Here is a 19,418-nt window from a genome sequence, read left to right on the forward strand (position 1 = left end):
AATAAAGGACAAGCACCCCATTATATGACGATTGAAAGCATATATGTGGTGGAAGATTAAATATATATAGTGGTTGGTTTTCGTTTCCCATGAGAAGCATATGCATATGTCATACTTGGTTGTTACATAAATAAAAAACACCACTTGGGGCTGTCTTCTGGTTGAGCAAGAATGTAATTCTTCATGTATCTCTTATTTAGTAGCACATGCTTATTCCTTGATTACTTCACTTGGGAATAAGTGGAAGGTAGCACAAAGTGCTAATCAGGAGGCATATATCTGACACTGATACTCCAATTATTGGTGGATATTAACATCTAAACAGCCAGCATATGTTCTTCTTCCAAGAGCATATATAAATCAATTTTCTTTGTCAATTCCAAGGTCATGACTTGGGAACAGAAAGGAACACATCACCGAGCTTCCTAAGTTTCTTTAATCAATTGGTCAGTGCAGGGACCAAGCTAAGATCGGGAAGAGAAGACCTAGTTGAACTAAACCAATTAAATTAACCAATGCTGAAGATCGAGATGGTCATGCATGTGATGAGCTGAGATCACATCCCGACAGTCAAAACACATGGCACAGAACCCTAGCTTTCTCCTTCTCTTCTCTAGTCAAATCTTGCCCGTTTCACTAGATCAAGATTCCCTTTTCCTCCGAGACAAATGGTCTAGGGAGACATAATTAATCACAGACATTCAATGCTCACTAGCTACTACAGTAGCATCCAATAAATTAGTAGGATATCTCAGTCAAATGATGCTTTGCACGCCCAATACTATACTAGTATTACTTTAATCCTTATTACAAACCATGGACGCATATGCCTTCCACGTACAATATGCTTAAGATCATGCTAGTATCATTCAATTCTAGTACTGTATGCTTAAGATCATGCTACTATCTACACTAACTCACCACGATCATGAAATTAATTGTGTGGTACTACATGTATAACAGCGGGATTTTGATCGACCGTGAGTTTTCCTAACATGGGTCCTATGAACCATAGTAAAAGCTTCACACAAAATATAGTTATTAGTTTTTAAAAGTTGTAAAAAAACAAGCATGTAGAGGTCAAGTAAACACATATACATGTGGAATTTTCTGAAAAATTATGACCATCTGCTAGTTGGAAATAAACCACAAATCAAGTTACACTGTACAATTAGCTATAGTTCAAGTTACAGAACTTGGCACAAAACAACGAGTACATCTAAAAGTTATACTAAACACAGACTATATGTTTAGTTATGCGAGGATGATAACTTTAGTTGGCAAGCATGGCAACTTGGTGTTTCAGTTTATTTTTTGGCAGAAATTTGCCGTGTGTCACTGAAATTTGCCATCCTTGCGTGAGAGGAATTGCCATCGAAAAACGTCAGGGCCGGAGTGCCATACACCTGACGTGTGGCCCTGCTTATCATTTAGGTAATTTATACTTTTATCAAATTTTACATGAATGTGCCTCTACCCTCCCTATATACGTGATTGTTTTTTGACAGTGTTTAGATCTTAGGATGTAACTTTTGGTGGAGTTAACTAATTTACTCATCTGGTTCAAACGGATCCAATGTCCACACTTGCATTTCTAGGTTCGATCTAGCTAGAGCTGTCCATATTTTCTACCCCTTGTGGCTACTCTGCTACACACACTTACCAATGCAAGAGGGTTGACATGCATGTTCTGTGGTCAGTCCTGGTTGGAGTTATATAGAATTGCCCGTGCACCGTACCCTCCTACTAGCAATTAACCTTGGGATGCACCTTAATTAATTTCAAAGAGAGGACAAAGCATAGGAAGAAGGCATTACTGACCTACCTCGGTGTGCCCTGGCCTGGAGATCGGGTAATGATTAAATCAAATCATTTGTTGGCGGCATTGCGCGTGCAGATCGACTGGACACGTAGTGTGGTACTGGTACAGATCTAGGCTCATTATAGATAATTATCAGGGACATTAAATTCCTTTGAAGGCTAAGCTGGATGTGTGCACCGCCGCTGAGGTAAATTTGGAATCTTATTACAGAGATCTTGGAGTATGTAGTAGTCCATACGAAAACTCTTAGCTAGTCGTGTGGTAGTGTAGTACAGTAGTGCCCAGTTTACAAAGCAACCAAATTGATCAAAGGTGTGTGTGTGTGTGTGTGTGTGTGTGTGTGTGTGTGTGTGTGTGTGTGTGTGTGTTTGTGTGTGTGGCGACATGTCGTGTCCTTTTTCTGCTAGGGTAAAACTTGTGCCCATTTTTCTCAGCTTCTAGCTACGTTTGTACACGTGTAGAGAGAGAGAGAGAGAGAGAGAGAGAGAGAGAGAGAGAGAGAGAGAGAGAGGCAACATCATGTGTGGCATATCTTGGAAGAGGCTGGTCCGGAAACTAAGCAAACAGATGGGTGGATAGTAGTCTTGGTGTTTCCCTTTCTAAAAATTAAGTTTGACACCGACAGAAAGCTACCCAAAGATATATGTTCTCACCCCTCCCCCTGTCTCTCTCACTGTCTCAACTTGTTTCTTCTGTATATTTCCATGGTGTGAGAATAATGAGGCTTCCCAAATTATTTAACCTTCGATTCCACCCATCATATGATCGGCTGTCGCGAGAAGTCGAGAAAAATAATATTATTAATTAATGTAATTGGCTAATTGTTTCATAAAATTAACCATGCCAGCAAGATCATTTTGCTAAACTTATCTTTTCAATTCCCATTTTAAATTAGTTAATTAAAGCCAATATGCAATATAATATTGGATAAGTAAAGCCAGAACAAAAAGGCAGGAAAAGAGGACAGATGAGCAGGAGAAATGAGTACTGAGATGTACACGTCATTATGACGCACACATAAGAGAACACTAATTGTGTGGCTAACTTAGTGATAGTAAGTGATGCATAGGTATACTAAGAAATCTACACCGATATATAGATATGAGGTGACAGAATTGAGTTTTTTATTGTTGGATAATAATGGATTTGTTGCTTTGATACTTTGGTGCGATCAAAATAATTAGCAGGTAATTTTTATGGATAATGTATGTGAACACCACAATAATAACTATATGCATGCGGAATATTTCACCTTGATGGTATTTGCTGTGTTACACACATTTTAGTTGTTTGTCTCCCTTCTTTGAGGAAAAATGGTACAAGATGTCGAGACAATATAAGTAGAAACAGAAGAACATTTACTACCGGAGTGACCAACAAGATCTCTGAGGAAAAAGAAAAGGTAAGCAAGTAGTTTCTCTTCAGTTCTTTTAAACTAGGAGGCCAAATTGTACAACACAATAAGATTTTTTTGGGGGGGACAATGTTCTTTTCTAGTTCATGCATTTCAGATTCTTATGATAACCCACATTTAATTCCCGTTATTTCCTATGTACTTGCGTGTTTCAAAAGGACCCCCAAGATTGAGCAGATGCACCTAACATTACTGAAATTCCATAACATCAATTAAACAAAATTACCTTTTGTCAAGCCTAACTGAAACACCGAAATCACAATGAAAATGTGGCGGACAACCGAACCAGATTCACACTGAAAGCTCCGATAAACCCTTTGTAACCTTTGAACGCGGTGGACGCATCAACTAATGCTCCATTAAACCACAATTAAAAGAAGCTACAAAAATGTAGAATCGAAGGGAAATAGTACTGGAAAGCTTGGGCAGTGTAAGTAAAACACTCAAGTTCATGCCGCCATCAACTTGAATCTACACAGTAAGAATAAATCTTCCTTTCAAAAATAAAAGTGAGCTAGTTGTTTCTCTCTCCATCATTTGAATTTTCTATATCTACCCCGGCCCTTTTCAAAACATGAGACTGGCATATAAAATCTAGGAATATTTGTCTGTGCTAGCCATCATTGCTTATCCTTATGCTCCAGCATTGCTTATCCTTATGCTCCAACATTGCTTTGAGATTTGTGCTAGCCGACTAACTTACTACATGAATATTTATCCTTTTTTCTCTGGAATAAAAGAACATATTGACTTCAAACTTTGCAGGTCCACAGAACTCTAGAACTACAATGTATGAATTATTTTTCGATTTTTTGGTCTAGCGTAAATATACAAAACAAGATATTTTTGAGTAAAAAAATATTACTAAAGTATTTATGGTGTCTGCGAAAGATCTGAAAGTTTTTCCCCACATTGCACTTGTAAAGTTTTCTTGTCATGCAAAGTTTGAAGTTCAAATGTAGCTTCATTTCGGAGAAACAAAAAAAAGAAACTGTCTGCATAGATCACGAAGCAGAAAATGATTAGCTAGATAAGGGGGTGCAGTGTGCCTAGGTTGAGCCATAACTTTCCCCCTGACAATATAAGTAGAAAGTCAAGAATATTTACTACCAAAACAAGATCTTTTGAGAAAAAAATGAAAGCAAGTTGTTCCTCCTTTCGCTTTTTTGAAACTAGGAGACCAAATTGTACAACACAACTAGATATGGTTTTTTCGGTGGCGTGGGGGGGGGTGATCCTTTTGCAGTTCATGCATCTCAGATTCTTATGATAACCCACATTTATTTCCTGCTATTTCTTATGTATTTGCGTGTTTGCAAAGGACCCTCGAGATGAGCAGATGGACCTAACATTTATGGAATCTCATAACACCGATTAAACCAAATTGCCACTGTCAAGGCTAACCTAAACACCGAAATGGCAATGGAAAGCCCTGGCAGTTTAAGTAAAACACCCAAGTTCATGTCATCATCAACTTGAATCTACACAGTAAGAATAAACCTTCCTTCGAAAAATGAAAGTGAGCTAGTTGTTTCTCTCTCCGTCATTTGAATTTTCTATATCTACCCTTTTTCAAAACATGAGACCGGCATATAAAATCTGGAAATATTTGTCTGTGCTAGCCAACATTGCTTATCCTTACGCTCAAACATTGCTTTGTGATTTGTGCTAGCCAACTAATTTAGTACATGAATATTTGTCTTTTTTTTCTCTGAATAAATGAACATATTGACTTCAGACTTTTGAGGTCCACAGAATTCTAGAACAACAATGTATGAAGCATTTTTGGATTTTTTGGTCTAGCTATACAAAAAAAGATATTTTTTTGAGTAAATATATTCCTAAAGTATTTATGAGTAAAAAATCTGAAAGTTTTTCTCACATTGCAGTTGTAAAGTTTTCTTGTCATGCAAAGTTTGAAGTTCAATGTATCTTTATTTCGGAGAAACAAAAAAAGAAAAAAAGTGTCGCATAGATCACGAAGCAGAAAATGATTGGCTAGATAAGGGGGTGCAGTGTGCCTAGGTTGAGCCATAACTTTCCCCCTGACAATATAAGTAGAAAGTCAAGAATATTTACTACCAAAACAAGATCTTTTGAGAAAAAAATCAAAGCAAGTTGTTCCTCTTTTCACTTTTTTGAAACTAGGAGACCAAATTGTACAACACGACTAGATATGTTTTTTCCTGGTGGTGGTGGGGGGGGGGGGGGTTCTTTTTGCAGTTCATGCATCTCAGATTTGTATGATAACCCACATTTAGTTCCTGCTATTTCTTATGTATTTGCGTGTTTGCAAAGGACCCTCGAGATGAGCAGATGCACCTATCATTTATGAAATCTCATAACACCGATTAAACCCAATTGCCATTGTCAAGGCTAACCTAAACACCGAAATTGCAATGAAAATGCGACGGACAATCGAACCAGAACCACATTGAAAGTTCCGGTAAACCTTTTCGTAGCCTTCGCGACACATCAACTAATGCTCCGTTAAACCCGCAATGAAGAGGAGCTGCAAAATATAGAATTGAAGGAAAATGGTACATGAAAGCCTGGACAGCGAAAGCAGAAAACCCAAGTTCATGTCCTCGACGACTTGAACCTAGGAGATAAGAACAAATCTTACCTTCTCCCCGCAAAAATAAAATAAAATCTTACCTTCAAAAACAAAAGTGATCAACTACTACTACTATTTGTTTCTCTTTCCCTCATTTGAATTTCGCTTATATATTTACCGTTTCCGAAAACATGAGACCATCATATTTATGACACCTTGGGATTGTTTAGACCAAAGTCTTATTACTCTAGGTCTGTCATATTAATGCCCGTGTCTCCCAAGGGCCCTCAATGCAAGGTGTGCAGACGACGCATTATTGTTTTCGATCGGACAACAGAAAGCTTTATCGAAACCTATCATTGCGTGTTCAAGGACACAAATCCAGTACGTGCGTGGGTGTCCCGTTAGCAGGAATCGGTACAACACGATGCATGAATGCCATGCATGTACATGTGCATGGCCAATATATGTCATCAGACGTCGTCAGACGACGCAGGTTGTACATGCGTGCACTGCGCCGTATCATCACACACCTCTCTCTCGGTGTCTGCAAGGTGCGTACGTATACCGTGGCTAGAAAGGGACAAAGATTTTTTACCCCACGGTGATGTGGCAAAATAACGGGCGCCCTTCTTCTATTAGTACACCTTTTAGCAGGACGTACAGCACCACGCCCCAGCATTTGCTCCCAATTTAATTTACCTGTGCGCACATGTCCAGGTACAAACAGTAGGCTAGCATTGTACAGTACTCACCGCACCTAGCTCGCTAGCTATGCGTCCACAGCACATGTGTGTGTGTGTGTGTGTGTGTGTGTGTGTGTGTGTGTGTGTGTGTGTGTGTGTGTGAGAGAGAGAGAGAGAGGGGAAGGAAACAAGCAAATGGCAGTAGTACTAGCTTGCATTGTTACACATGTAGGTCTTTCTCTCTCTAACAAAGAAACACACACACATTGTCAATTGCCAGAGTCATTTCGCAGCTAGCTAGTCTTGTGCCATTCAATTCGGTAGCACACAGCCACACACACACACACACACACGCAATATATACAGTAGCCTCACTCGTCACACATCTCACCCACCCCACCTCACCCTCACCCTCACCCTCACCAAATCCTCCTCCTCCTCCTCTAGCTAGCAAAGCTCACCACCACCAACAAGCAACAACAACACTCATCCATCCATCCGTCCATCCGTCACCAGATCGAGCCAAGAAAGATCCAAGAAATTTCCCAAATTGAGGATCAAGGGAGAAGAATTAGGTTTCAATCTCTTCCTCCATCGATCCACTCAGGAACCTTAGCTAGCTACCATACCTTCTTGGTCTCAAGCCACCTCTTGAAGCAGCAAAAGCTTCGATTAGTTGGAGCAAGCAATTCCCATGGAGCTGTTCCCCCGGCAGCCGGACCTGGCGCTGCAGATCAGCACCAACAGCTCCTCCTCCTCCTCGCCGCCGACCGCGCCGCCGGGCAGCTGGGGGCGGCCACCGGACGCCACGACCGGCGCCACCAGCATGGACCACTTCAGCCACCACCTAGGGTTTCTGCGAGCCACCGACATCACCAACAAAGACGGCACGCCGCCGTCGGCGTGGACGCCGCCGCCTTCAGCTGCCACGGCCGCCAGCTACTCCAACCACATCAGCAACCACTACCACCACCGGATGAACGCCTTGCTCAAGCCTATAAGAGGGGTCCCCATCTACCACCACCACCCCTCCTTCCAGCAGCTCCAGCACCAGCACATGGCCATGGCCTACCGGAGCAGCGGCGTTGGCGGCGGCGGCGGCTTCTTGTCGTCGAGGTCGAGGTTCCCGCCCGGGCGGCGGAGCGTGAGGGCGCCGAGGATGCGGTGGACGACCACGCTGCACGCGCGCTTCGTGCACGCCGTCGAGCTCCTAGGGGGCCATGAGAGTATGTACATATGCAGATTTTGTTTACTAGCTATGCCTGGATGCTTAATTTGCAAGATCATTAATTTCCATGAAGTTGGTTTCTTGCTACTCCCAAATTAATTCAGTGATGAAGCTGAATTTGTTAGTGATGTTTTTGTTCTTTTAGTGATTTTTTTATTTGATTGGATTTGATTAGGAGCCACTCCCAAGTCGGTGCTGGAGCTGATGGATGTGAAGGATCTCACCTTGGCACATGTCAAGTCTCACTTGCAGGTGCACATCTTTTTTCTTTCAAAGCACACCTCTTTGTTTCAGCTATCTATCTTGTTCTATATATGCTGCATTTTTAATTCCTGATGTCAACAAGAGTATTTGTCAAAAGGAAAAACAAAGTTCATGGCAGTGTAGCTAGCTTCTCGTGCATCCCTCTTATCATTTAGCTAGGTAGCTAACTCTTGAATGCATGGAGGTCCAAGATTATTTCTTTAAATATAATTATTAGTATATCATCGTATGAGCAGATAAATCCTGAAAAAGATTATGAGCAGAGAGAAAAAGAAAGGAAAGAACAGCAGCAGTAGTTGTAGTAGTACTAGCTAGCTAGCTAGCTGGTGCTGATCTAGCTTCTGCATGCATTCCTCTGAATTTTGTGTGGAGTGGACTAGACAAGCATTTAGTAATGGAGCAGCTTTTGCAAACCAGGCGGGAGCACAAGGCTTTTGCAACCGAAAGAAAAAAAAAGCTGATGAGCATCTGTGTGTACGTGTATGTGCATGTGTGCACTGTTTCTGCTGTAGTAACTGAATTTTTGTGACTGACTGGTGCATGCATGCACTGTTCCTAGCTATACTAGCAGAAAGAAATCAATGCAAGCTTTCACTTTGGTAAATGGATGCAGCAAGACAGCACAGCAAGTACATTGTGGAACAGTTGTTGGATTCGTACCTCAGAATGCACTATGAAATGGCTATAATATATGTACAGCTGAGAAATAATAGTGATGGTAAATGCATGTCGCTAGTACTAATTATGTACTACGGGTATCACAAATCATTGCTAATGATAATACAGTTAATAAAATTTATGGCTGATAGCAGCCCCTTTTTTAGTACGTCTGCACATATGCCAAATCATTGGTCGCATTAAGAGCTGATAGATGCACAAGTTTTTTGTTACGATTACTAATTTAGTTGCATATATCATATTGTCTTTGCAGATGTATCGCACGATAAAGAGTACCGACAAACCCATGACTTCCCCAGGTATAGTATATATGTATATACTTTGTAGAACTCGAGCACCTACGTACGGGCACGACATGCCATACTTGTATTTATTGAGTATTTGATATCGATTATGAGCGCTAAAACTCAACCATATTTTTAGGACAAAATGAAGGATTCGATAACGGATCAGCGGGTGAGATCTCTGATGAGAGCTTGCCCGAGGCCCTCAACACCCACAGGGGCACAGATCAAAATGGAACCAGCGCAAATTCTCACAGCAGCAGCAGTTACAATGGTGGTCTGTGGAGTAACTCCTCAAGGTACATCAATTTTACTTGATCTATTTAATCTGCCCTGACGTTTTAAATAGCTTATGTACCTTCTTATTTAACCAAAGCATATATTTTTTAAAGGTATTTAGCCAAATAATACTAGTGCTAAACCATATAATATGATATTTTAAATATATAACTATGGGGAGGGCACAACTTCTCCTAATACTTGATCTATATACACACCACAAATGATGGAAAATATACATTGCAAGGTAACAGGAAAGCAGTGAGCACAAGGAACAAAAGACCATTGTAGGAGTAGACAGTACTGTAGTAGTAGTCATACTGATTGCTGCATGCATGCATATGTACGTGCAGCTGTAGATGACATATAGCACCACTGCAAACATTTGGATGCTTGCCTGATTCATGTTAATGGCAAGAAAGGCTCCCATTTCTGTTTGTTTTAGCCACACAGAGACACAGTGGCAGCATCTCTCTCTCTCTCTCTCTCTCTCTCTCTCTCTCTCTTCTACCTTGAGCTGCCTCGCACAACTCTCTCTCTCTCTCTCTCCACATGCAAATGCAAGAAGGGCTCTGAGGAAAAAGTGGGGATAAGAAATCTTGGCATTGTTCGGTTTGTCCAGTATAGGGTAGACATTTGAAACCTCATGATGGTGCAATGATCCCCTTGAGTAGTTTAATGGCTGAAATGAAAAGTTGGTCCTCTCCACTGTGCATTTTGCATGAACACATACATATGCAGTACACATGTACCAAGGGAGAGCAGGAAGGGGCCCACTTGTCCAGAAAAGATCAAGATGACAAAGTGTACTGGGTACCTACTGAAAATTTACTAGTGCCTCCTTTAGTTCTGCATGAAAAGCCACCCCCACCCCCCAAAAAAATACAATAAATATATACTTTTCTGCATAGTAAAAATAGGGTCCAAACAAAGGACAAAGTTTGGGGCTTCTTTGGAGTTGTTCAAGAATCATACTACTGGATAGATAACATTTTTAAACATCATCTCGATGTGCACACCGAATGTTCAGTGGTCAACAACTTAATTAAGCATCTTATATATTTCCCAATGCATTGGGGCCCCAGCTATATATCTGGTGATTTAGCATATAGTAATTAAACATATGCTGCAATAATACCATGAATAGTGTTTATTTATCGACTAATGTACTATACATTATGTACAATAGTAATTGTGCCCTGTGGCATATTTGTGACTAAATACCTTTCCTTTGTTTTGCTTAATTTCTCTTTGTTGTGGCTTTGCAGCAGGGTAGGATGGCCTGGTTTAGGCACAAATAGCACTGAAAATAGAGGACAGTGTCACAAGGTAACACATATCAAGCAACACATATATAGTATTATATTTCTACATATACAAGGACCAACTATCATTATATTGACATTTTGCATTTGCAGGAAGCTGATGCATCAAAGAGCCTTGAGATGTCAGCGGAGATGAACGTGTCATGCATCTCCGATCAAACATCGAGCCCGCCGGTGCCGAACCTTGAGTTCACCCTAGGGAGGACACACCATTAAGTAACTAGTTAAACAACAGGTTTCTAGCTAGATTAATTAATTGATCTAGTGTACTCCAGCAACAATAGCTAGATCAAGGTAAAGAGAAAGATGGATGAAACATCTGATCAAGGCCAAAGGTGATGAGATAGAAAGTGATAATCAGTCTCCCCTCCATTATATGTGTGTGTGTCGGGTAGAGAGAGAGAGAGAGAGAGAGATCTAGGTTGCTAGAGAGAGTGAGAGTGAAGTATCTGATCTTGTTCTCCATGAATGGTATGCTTTATGTATAAAGTGGTCTTATGTTGTTTATTTAAAGTTTGTGCATGGAGAGAGATCTAGAGAGAGAGGGGGGGGCTGTTCATCCATCTTTTTTACTGCCAAATAAAGCTGGAAAAGGAAAAAAGAAGACGAGATTCATCCACGTGCAAGTCACTAAATAACTAAAGCCCAAAAGCGAAAAAGAGAGAAAAGTTTGGATGAGATCTGGACGTACATACAGTGCCTGGTTTTCATGGAATTAATCGGTAAGCGTGTCCTGCAAAGAAAGTTCACATCGAGGAAAGGACGGCCAGAAAAGAAGAGGTCGATGGCTCAATTTGCCTTTGCATCTCTTGTGCAGTGTGTAGCTGTTGTACTAGCATTGGTTGAATCTGTACATGCGTACGTGTTTTTTTTCAAGAAAATAGGGCAGGATTAATTACTTTACTTCCCTATAAATTATTTTGCATCAATTTTCTTTGGAGGGAAATGTCTTGAGGTGAACATACATAAGCTGTCTATTTGAGCAAACACCGTCACATTTATACCTTGACATAATACTAAGGTGGTGGCATTGCAGCGATAGAATAAGTTCCTCTAGTCTCCTTTTAGTTTCGACGTGTTCGCTCCAACGGATGGCTTGTGAGGGTGTGGTCCGGTGGATCTTGGCAGCCGTATCTATTGTGCCATGTGTCGGGAGTTTGTGTATGTCCAACGCTTGGCATGTACGAACGGTGGTGGTGACACTAGCTCGAATAATCTTCCTTCCATTGACTTATTGGTTTCACAGGGTTTGCCATTGGTCGGCAGAGGTATGCTCGAGGGATGCTGTGAGAATTGAGCAATTCAGGCCGATCTGTCTCCTCAATGTTAGTTTCAAAATTTTCACCAACGTCGGGACTAACAGGCTCACACAGATTGCGCATTCTGTGGTGCAACAGTCCCAAACTGCTTTCATGCCGGACAGAAATATCCTTGAAGGGGTGGTCGTCCTGCATGAAACACTCCATGAAATCCATTCCAAAAAATTAGATGGAGTAATTTTTAAGGTGAATTTCGAGAAAGCGTACGATAAGGTCAAATGGCCATTCCTCCAACAGTTATTGCGTATGAAAGGTTTTGATGAAGCCTGGCGCCGACAGGTTGAATCATTTACGCAAAAAGGTAGTGTGGAAATTAAAGTTAATGATGACATAGGTCATTACTTGCAGACACATAAAGGCCTAAGACAAGGAGATCCGATGTCCCCTATACTGTTTAACATTGTGGTGGATATGTTAGCAATTTGATAGGAAGGGCTAAGGAAAATGGTCAAGTAGGTGGATTGGTACCTCATCTTATTGATGGATGTGTATCCATCCTTCAGTACGCTGATGATACAATCATCTTTATGGAGCATGACTTGGCCAAGGCGAGAAATATGAAGCTTGTGTTATGCCTATTTGAACAATTGACCGGGTTAAAGATTAACTTTCATAAGAGCGACCTGGTCTGTTTTGGTAGGGCCAAAGACGAACAGGATGCTTATAGGCAATTGTTTGGGTGTGAGTTGGGAGAGTTACCCTTCTCTTACCTGGGGATTCCAATCCACCATCGTAGGCTGACAAACAGAGAGTGGAAGTGCATCGAGGACCGATTTGAGAAGAAAATGAGTTGCTGGAAGGGTAAGCTCATGTCATACGGAGGCCGATTAATCCTGATTAATTCGGTGCTCACGAGTATGCCAATGTTTCTCCTATCGTTCTTTGAGGTCCCAGTTAGTGTTAGGAAGAGACTGGACTTCTATCGATCGCGTTTCTTTTGGCAGGGTGATGAGTTTAAAAGAAAATATCGGCTTGCCAAATGGGATATCATCTGTAGATCGAAAGACCAAGGGGGTCTAGGTATTGAGAATCTAGAAGTTAAGAATAAATGCCTTCTTAGCAAGTGGTTGTGGAAGCTCTCATCGGAGAATGATGCTATGTGGGCTCAAATCCTTCGCAGCAAGTACCTCCAGACAAAAACTTTGTCCCATTCACCTTTCTGGAAAGGCCTGATGAAAGTCAAACAGTCCTTGTTTAATAGGACGAAGTTTGTTATTGGAAACGGCACGAGTACACGTTTCTGGGAGGATACTTGGCTCGGCGAGACACCCTTGGCCATCCAATATCCGTCTTTATACTGCATTGTTCAACGACGTGAGGTGTTCGCCGCATCGGTCTTTCAATCTACCCCCCTTAATATTCAGTTCCGACGAACGCTAGCGGGCAATCGTTGGGAAGAATGGCTCCGTCTAGTTAGGAGACTGATGGAGGTCCAGCTTTCACAACAACCCGATGAATTACGCTGGAAATTGACTAAGTCTGGAGTATTCACGGTTAAATCAATGTATATTGATGTTATTAATTCGAACTCCATTCCTACGTCCAAGCATGTTTGGGATGTCAAAGTTCCTTTGAAAATAAAAGTGTTTATGTGGTTTGTCCATAAACAAGTTATTTTAACTAAGAACAACTTGATAAGGCGTAATTGGACAGGACCTACTAGGTGTAGTTTCTGCGATCGGGATGAGACTATCAAACATCTCTTTTTTGATTGCCCGTTGGCCAAGGTACTTTGGCAGACGGTCCACATTGCTTTTAATATCAATCCATCGAATTCTGTTAATGCGTTATTTGGGACATGGCTTAATGGGATTGAGCCTGACTTAGCGAGATATATTCGGGTTGGAGTTTGTGCTTTGCTGTGGACTATCTGGACTTGCAGAAATGATTTGGTTTTTAACAGAATATCATGTATACATTTTTTGCAGGTCATATTCCGAACTACGGCTCTGATCTGTTCGTGGTCGCTACTCACCCAGACGGAGGCCAGGGATCATTTGGTTACTGGGTCTTTCCGCTGGGAGATGGTAGCTCGGGATATCTTCAACCGGTTTGGATGGCGGTCATGTAATAGGATAGGCAATTAGTTTCCCTATCTAGTTTTAGCCAGCCGGTTGTGGCGTCTTTTCTTGGCTAGTTGGTGTTTCTAGCCCTTATTGGCTCTGTGTGAGCTTTCTGTGCTTTTTTATTACTTTTGGAGACCTTTGGAATCATGTTGGCACTACTTTATTTGGTTAATAAGATGGCCGTATGCATCTTTCTGATGCAGAGGCCGGGGAATCCTCCCTTTTCAAAAAAAATAACAGTCTTGTTGAGGATGTCGACCTTCATGTTGCTTGGTGTGCAAGATGGTTGGCACATGGCAACAAGTTTCCTTTGGTCGGCGGAGGTATGCTAGAAGTTTTCGCAGCACCAACGGTCTAATTGAGGATGGACCTTCATATTGTTATGTGTGCAAGATGGTTGACTTAGTTTCATCGTCCAGACTCTTCAAGAGTGGTGACGCCAAGTCAGAGGGCCGACAACTACAAGCTTGGGGTGGGTCGTCGTTAATGTCAACATTTAATCGATATTGTCTTTGTCCCACGGATAGGAGAAGGCTTCAACCGCGGTATTCAAAAGCCATTAGGCCGTTGAAGTTTTTTAAGTGCTTCTGGTGTTTGTTGGTTGTTTTTCATTTCTTTGTTTGCAGTGTTCGCTACCCCTATCCTTGTGATTGTTTCCTTCACATGAATCCGATCTAAAATGTCTCGATATGTTTCCTCTACAAAAACCAAAGTTTTACATGCATCTAGTGAATATTTTGGGGCTCCTTGAATTGAATTGAATTTCATTGACCACCTTAATTTGTCTTCCCGTCGCCTTCATTTTTGTCATCCAAATCATCCTCCTTTTTTTTCTTAATGTTGCAACCATTCATCATCATATAAGATAGGTCTTAACAGTGAGAAAACATGCATGGATGTCAAGCTAGTTCAAGTAGGGTCTACTCACCATTTATACCCTACACAACTAAACATCATCATACCCTCGCCATCTACACCGGCATGGAGAAAAAGGAAACACACAGACATGCATGCACGTACCCACACCCTTGATAGGTAAGTTATATAGGAAAGGTAGAAAAGATACACCGTCTGTGCCATGACGCCTAGGTCATGAGGTAGAGCCGGCAGAAAGACAGCAATGAGTAGTGGGAAGGGTCAAACCTAGATGGCTAAGAAAAGCAGAGAAAGCAAAGCAAATGTGGATGGGGTTTTCACTTGGAAATATGGAGTGGTGGTACTAGTGTGAAGGTGAAAAGGATGGAAAGCCCCTTGTTATTAGCAGCTAGCTAGACCCAGGTGACAGCAGCTGAGTGATAAAAGGGAGAGGCCCCCTTTGCTTTCCCTCACTGATCATGGGAGCTTTCAATTGAATCACTGCTGTGCCTCGCTCGTTTCAGCTTTAAAGCTGGTGTGTGTGTGTGTGTGTGTGTGGATGCGTGCAGTGTATGCAGATGCAGATGCAGTTGGGACCTCTACCATCTGTCTGCGTCTGACATTGACCCAACCACGGACACAGGCAAGAGAGTGTGTGAGATGTCTGCAAGACTGTGCACTGCCCCTGCGCTCACTCACTCACTCGCCTGCTCAATTATATGAGAATGATTACCATATGATGGAGTCACGGTGGCCTGCACTGCATGGCTGCATCTGCATGCATGGTGTGCATGGGCAGACGGGCTACGGATGGATTGGAGAGGTCGAGCTGACCTACTATATCTCTCTAGGCAATACTATTTATTCTCTTTTCCCTCCTCGCCCCCCTCGTTCTCAGCTGGTTTGCTGGTTGCGTCTGTGGACCTAAAAGCATGCATAGGAGGACACTTGACTGTAGCCTCTCTGCAGCATGTGTGTGTGTGTGCTGCTCAGCTCACTCATCTTATCAGCCATCACACTGAAATGCATGAGACGAAGAAAAGCATGAACAGTAGAGGCCCAGTGTGTGTGCATGTGTTGGGAAAGTGAGGTGACGCCTCTTTTCTCTCAACCTTGATTTCGCCATCCTGAATTCCCACTGACAGCAATGCGTGCATCATCTTTTGCCTGTGGACGGTGAATAGCAACAAAACTTGGCCTGCATCATCTTCAGACGCGTCATGTAGGTTCACATCCGTGTACCATCATGAAATGAGAGAAGTCCACTTTTCAACCTCGAACTAACCACTCGGTTTGATTTACAACCCTGAACTACGAAACCGGTAGAAATACACCCCGAACTAACTATGAGGTCCAAAACTCAACCCTGGTCTCGGTTTTGTGTCGGTCAAGCGGTTTTGACCAAAGTCAAAGCTGACTGGACTGCTGACTAGGCACCCAGGAAATTTTAAAAAAAACTTCTCTCTCACTCCTACCCCTCTCTCTCTCTCTCTCCGCCGCCGGGTACTGGATGCCCGTGCCTTGCTGGACTCGGTCCTTGCTACTGTTGCCGCTGCCTGTAGAAAGTGAAGTGAGGACAACTGTATTGATTCACTCAGTGTACATATACAGAGATTACACACGGTACACAGCTATCTTAACTAACTTAGCTATGCACAGGCTAACCACCCCTAGAAATGAGTAGTAGCATGCAGATCGTGGGCGTTGGCACAGCAACAGCACGCACGTTTGTGCATGCACTACTACCTGAAAGACCGGTTCCAACACTGCCGTCCCGAGCTCCGCTGACGCCCCTCCCCGACCACTCCCCGCCGTCCATCACGCAGTGCCCCTTTCCCGGCCATGCAGCAGCGCCGCCAACTTGAAGCAGCTCGGGGGCGAGGTCAACGGCGTCGGCACCCTTCAGCCAGTACCGGACGACAGGCTTGTCCGGATCTTCGAGGTCCATCCGAGGAGATCCCGTCCATGAGGGCTCGCCAGAGTTGACGAAGATGACAGGGCAGTGCGGTTCTCGTCAGGATCGGTGTTTCCTTGGTCGTCTTCTTTCGTGGGATGGCGCGGGAGGTTCGTAGTGGCGAGGCAACCGTACAATCGTGCTCGGAGGCACCGGTTTCCATCTCCTCAGGCGGCAATCTCTCGCCGGAGTTGACGCAGCGAGGCGGCGGCAGAGAGCATAGTATCCTCCCGGTCGTCATCTTCCTATACAGGCGACGGCGGCCCGGAACGGCTGTTCCAGGCTTCCAGCTAGAGGCTGCAGTTGGTGTTGTCTGGCGACGGCGACGGACGGAGGTACTGCATCGGTGCTGCCTAGGCGCCGCGGACTGGTTGTTTGCGAGCAGCTAGAGCGGCTGTTCCGGTTGCAGGCTGCAGGTGATGTAGGCTGCCGCCGACGGCAGACAGAGGCAGGGGTGGCTGGGCGATGAACAGAGATAGAGAGAACGAGCTGCGGCGGCTGCATGCATCCTTTTACTCATCGGCAGAGAGAGATAGAAGAGGGGGTAGAGTTTGGTTCTTGTTTTTTTATTTCCTGGGTGCCTAGTCAGCAGTCCAGTCAGCGTTGACTTCGGTCAAAACCGCTTGGCAGACACAAAACCGAGACTAGGGTTGTGTTTTGGACCTCGTGGTTAGTTTGGGGTGTATTTCGACCGGTTTCAAAGTTGGGGGTTGTAAATTAAACCGAGTGGCTAGTTCGAGGTTGAAATGTGGACTTCTCTCTCATGAAATTAACATCCAACATTTGTTCATGCTAGGTGCCGCTCGATTAATTAGCGCTGACTACGAAGTCACTAGCCTAGCTATCTCTTAATAACCTAGTTGCTATACTCCCGCAAAAACAAACCCTTTTTGATATTGTAAATTTGCAATAGTGTGTAATTGGCGGAAATACAGAAACTTACAGCTGTTCGCTCACGGCACACGATAAGTCTTTGCCTATTCACTAAGGGGGTACAATTTTTTATATATAGGGCATTTTCATTCAAATGTTATATGGAAGGGACAATACTGCAATGAGTCAATACCCAGCCTCTACATAATAAGACAGCACACAACCAATAAGTCCAAGAAAAAAGTGTAGGAGACATTGTTGTACTGGACTAACAAAAAAAAGTTATGTAGGACGTAGGAGGTCATATCCGAAGACTACACAAACATCCATGATAGGAGAGAACTTCCTTGGCTGTATGCTCCAACCGATAAGACGTCATCGTACGATGTTAGACCCAATACAAAATAATGTGTGCATGCACATGAGATGAAACACTTTTTTTTAACACGTCATTTCTGGAAAGCCATAAAGCCCACATAAGGCCGCTGCCCCCATGAAGATATGTAAAGAAAATTTCATATCAACCCCGACAACCGGCTACCAAAAATATTACGCACATTATGTGAGGGTAGAGGTTAGAAGCTACTAGCAGTTAAAAAATAGGTGTTCTACTTTACTCGTTATGGTGGGACAGAATGCATACTATCTTGCCAATTATGACTCGTGTAAGGTTGTCTCTAGTCAAGACCGCCATGAGGTGGAGTTGCAGACAACTACATCAAGATTCCTTTAGGGAAGTCCATCGTGGATGGATTTATTGAAATTAATCGTCAATTACATCATCCACTAGTATATTTAGTTATGGTCTCTTTCTTTGAACAAGAAAGATATAACTATGGTCTTGATTTATCATTACATCCAAAAAGGAAAAAAAAAATAAGAATTAGCAGCTCACGTGCATATCCTACGTGATGAAATGTGTACATGCGAGCACAAAACTGTCACACAAAGACATGGACAGCCAAATATCGATGGGAGCCATCTCTCGCACATGCTCTCTTTTTTTTGAACACAGTACAGACGCAAGCGCTCATATAAACGCGCATACACTCACCTCTATGAACGCACACACACATACCCTACCTCTATGAGCACCTCCGAGAGACTGAGCCGGCATATCATCTTGAGATTTTACGAAGTCACCGTAGGCGCGCCTCGTAGTCGACGGGAACGTCTCCTTCCACTGAAAGCGTATCGCCAGAATTCCTGAAATAAATCGCACATGCTCTAGAAAACTCGTGGCAGAGGCTAACATCTACAACGGGACGAGACACGGTGACAACTCCATGGCCGTTGCAAACCGCAAGTCTATCAGGGGGGATGCAGTTGCAGACTACATATATCCAACTGTGATCTTGATTTATAATTACGTTGGAAAAGGGGGAAAAGAAACAATCAAGAGGCAAAGAGGTCCATCCATGGCTATGGACGGCCGGAAAGCGACCCAGCAAAGGTCAAATTAAGTGGCCCACAAACCGACATGTGGGCTCCGCCGCACAGTTGCATGTATGTATGGTCCAGCAGCTACTAGACCCAAAAGGCAGTGTCGGTCCGAAAGGTGAGGTGTGTGAGTGATTAGCAAGGTGTATGAATGATTTGGCACTCCATTACCCATGATTGGTTTGGCCCATCATCCACTGATCGAGTCTTGGATTAAGCATGAGGTGTTCACACTCAGGCAGACCGACGCTAAGCTCATTTCTGTACCTAGCTTCGAGTTCTACCTAGTCTAGTTCATGCTGATTCTGTTGTCAGTACGTATATATGTTTACATATGCCTGACAAAAGTTGTAGGCCAGCTTGCACGGCGAGAT

The 19,418-nt window shown here is 43.0% G+C and overlaps 1 protein-coding gene across 2 annotated transcripts; it reads left to right on the plus strand.

Annotated features, from left to right (window-relative positions):
• Window positions 1-6,834: 6,834 nt before the first annotated feature.
• Window positions 6,835-11,044, plus strand: LOC125513490 (probable transcription factor KAN2). Of its 2 annotated transcripts, none has more exons than XM_048678618.1 (6): window positions 6,835-7,705; window positions 7,883-7,959; window positions 8,903-8,948; window positions 9,073-9,232; window positions 10,484-10,541; window positions 10,631-11,044. In XM_048678618.1, the coding sequence occupies exons 1-6, from the start codon at window positions 7,174-7,176 to the stop codon at window positions 10,751-10,753; spliced, it is 996 nt and encodes a 331-aa protein (XP_048534575.1). In that variant the 5' UTR covers window positions 6,835-7,173; the 3' UTR covers window positions 10,754-11,044. The 2 variants fall into 2 exon arrangements, with proteins under 2 accessions (XP_048534575.1, XP_048534574.1); XM_048678617.1 differs by having other exon boundaries at window positions 6,845-7,705; window positions 10,481-10,541.
• The last annotated feature ends 8,374 nt before the right edge of the window (window positions 11,045-19,418 follow it).

The sequence above is a fragment of the Triticum urartu genome, chromosome 6 (genome assembly GCF_003073215.2).
Source record: "Triticum urartu cultivar G1812 chromosome 6, Tu2.1, whole genome shotgun sequence".
In the NCBI taxonomy this organism is placed as follows: Eukaryota; Viridiplantae; Streptophyta; class Magnoliopsida; order Poales; family Poaceae; genus Triticum; species Triticum urartu.